This window comes from Camelina sativa, chromosome 6, assembly GCF_000633955.1.
Source record: "Camelina sativa cultivar DH55 chromosome 6, Cs, whole genome shotgun sequence".
Classification (NCBI taxonomy): domain Eukaryota; kingdom Viridiplantae; phylum Streptophyta; class Magnoliopsida; order Brassicales; family Brassicaceae; genus Camelina; species Camelina sativa.
This window is the reverse complement of record NC_025690.1, coordinates 24674970-24677585: the sequence shown is the minus strand read 5'-3', so window position 1 is coordinate 24677585 and position 2616 is coordinate 24674970. Positions and strand designations below refer to the sequence as shown.

At 34.6% G+C, this 2616-nt stretch overlaps 1 protein-coding gene across 1 annotated transcript; it reads right to left on the bottom strand.

Moving 5' to 3' along the window:
• On the bottom strand, window positions 1145-2616 carry LOC104793435. The gene is made up of 5 exons (XM_010519785.1): window positions 2455-2616; window positions 2104-2224; window positions 1929-1999; window positions 1728-1814; window positions 1145-1627 (listed from the first exon to the last, which is right to left on the bottom strand). The coding sequence occupies exons 2-5, from the start codon at window positions 2201-2203 to the stop codon at window positions 1295-1297; spliced, it is 591 nt and encodes a 196-aa protein (XP_010518087.1). The 5' UTR covers window positions 2204-2224; window positions 2455-2616; the 3' UTR covers window positions 1145-1294.

Below are 2616 nucleotides of genomic sequence, written 5' to 3'. Positions count from 1 at the left end.
TTTTTTTCTGTAGAATTAGTTTATTTTTCCAAATTTTGAGGTTGAATGAGTTAATAGATTTTTCCAACTTTTTCAACATCTTCCAATCAAATGGTGAAACTTGGTTGAATAATTTTTTTCAACTCCTTCAATCTTTTCAATTGTGCAACCATTTCCACCCAAAGATTTATAAACATTTAATTAACTGCAAAGATGTACAATGATTAGATTTTCATAACATAACGTTTAGGATGTGAAAAAACGACACGCGGCTTGCTTTAATTTATCTAATGTGGTGATTTTAGTTTACTACGTCTCGTAGTTGGTTTATCACTTGTTGACGTACGTTGTGGCCGGTAATATAAATACAAAGAAGCTCGGATATATAAGACTTAAACCTTATCATATGTCTAATTTGATATTTGTCTAATTTGATATTTGATTTGATTTAGACATGTATAAAATAGTGACAAGAGCTTCACCGATCATGCAATCACCACCCTAACTTCTCAACAAGTCACGATTTAGGACACGTACAAGGTGGAAAAACTGGACGGTGTCAAAATTGGGTCCAAATTCCAGCTAGGATTTAAAGTGCTATCAGTAATATAATCCATCACATCAATGAACTTTTGGCACGATCAACAGAAAGCACTACTTCACGTAAAATCACATCATTCCCAAATGGAAAAAAACAAAATCTTATTTGGATCGAGCAAAGTTGAGTAATAATCCACGACTTTCAACCTTTCAATTTCTTCAATCATCTCTATAATCATTATTGATGTAAGAAGGATACGATATTTTTCCCCTAAGGTGCTCAAATGTGGATGATGAGCCAAACAAAAAACGGCGGTCTTTAGAGAAAAAAAAAAACAGATTTTGTATTGTGTTTTCTAGCCTTTCCGGCCAAAAAGGTAAACTTACGAGAGTAAAAACATCAACACGAATGTGATTTACTTGTTTTTCCACTTGGCCTTATTGTAAAATTACCAACAAATGATTTTCATTATTTGTGTCAGTTATTGTAAATGATTTTAAAATTTTGATATCATATATGAATAAACGATAGTCTGATACTTAAAAAAGTTATCAATATCTCAATATATTTTTAATATGCAAAAACTGTTTTCAATATCTATTAAAATCATTTTGGTGGTTTGGCTGAAATCAAGAAAACAATTATCTATTAAGCATGCAACATAGTTTAACAATCTCGTTCATTCTACAAAAATCGAAGACAACACACAATCAAAACCAAGGTCAATAATAGCTGTAACTGCACTCATCTTTGCTTCAAAACTTGTTTCAAAGCTCATCGTGATGGCTTGCCTCTCTTCTTACCGCCTCCTTTCTTCTTTCCTTTATTCTTCTTTTTGCCATTTTTCTTCTTTCCCTTGGACTTGATGCCGCCTCCTTCACCACCTCCTCCCATGTTCTCCCTCTTACAGTGTTTCTTTATCTTGAAATCTCTGTCATTAGTTATTGAATTACCGGGATGTAGCAAATGCCTAACATCAAGAACACCGCCCTTGAAATGTCCTACAGTAGACTTCAAGACTCTCTCTTCTGGCGTACGCTTCTTCTCTACGGGTTTCCTAGTACTTACACTCCCAAACTGTCCTCCAAATCTCCCAAGAATCCTATTCTGGAAAACAACCCAAATAGCAAGTGAGAAACCAGATGTCGTCGTAATGGATCAAAAAAACAAAACAGAGCAGTTCATAATAATGTAAAAAAAAGTTCACCTGGTCCAACATCTTCTCTTCTCTCTCTTTCTGTTTCTTCATCGGTACTAGCGCTACACTCAAAGGTAGCCTCTGCTTCTTTTGAGGCTGCAATATATAACAATCAAAGGGTTATCGCATATAAAAAATCCTAAATGATCGAAACAGGTGTCTGACTAACAGCAATAGTTTTCACACATTTGTGTAAAATAAAAATCTAACCTTTCCACCAAGTTCAGTCACTTGCTTGTTCTCTAATGCTTTCTTATCCTTCCATGTCATATGCGTAGAGGCTAAACAACAACAACAACAACAATTCCAGCTGAATGTGACCAAAACACTAACAGCAATAATAATACACATAGCGAGAAGAGAGAGAGAGAGAGTGTGTGCTTACCAAAGAATTTAACATCTTTCATAATATTCTTAAAGCTCATATCTTGATTCTTAGAAGCCATGCCTTCCTTCTTCTTCTCCATTGGCTTACGATTATACATTATTCTGATTTTGATTTCTTTCTGATACAAATTTCAGAGAGAGCCGAGGTTTAAAAGCAATTTAAGCTTGAATACGTTTACCTTAAAACAATACCATTCGAATACATCACCTAGTTCCGATTCCATATCTTTGAATTGGTTTACATTAAAACAATACCATTCGAATTTGGATTATAGATTCCGACTAATTCTAGAATCTCATCACCTAATTCCTCCTAAGACTACATGCTCTAAGAGATTGAATTACTAACCTGAGATTCTGAGAGGATTATGCAAAATCACGATCGTTCTGAGATGGAGAATGAAGGAAGCTTTGCACAGAGCGTTGATTGAACAAATCAAAAAAAGGGGTTAAGGGTTTCAATGGCCGATGCGGCGGAGAAGGAAGGCTTCGTTTTTTTTTTTTTTTTTTT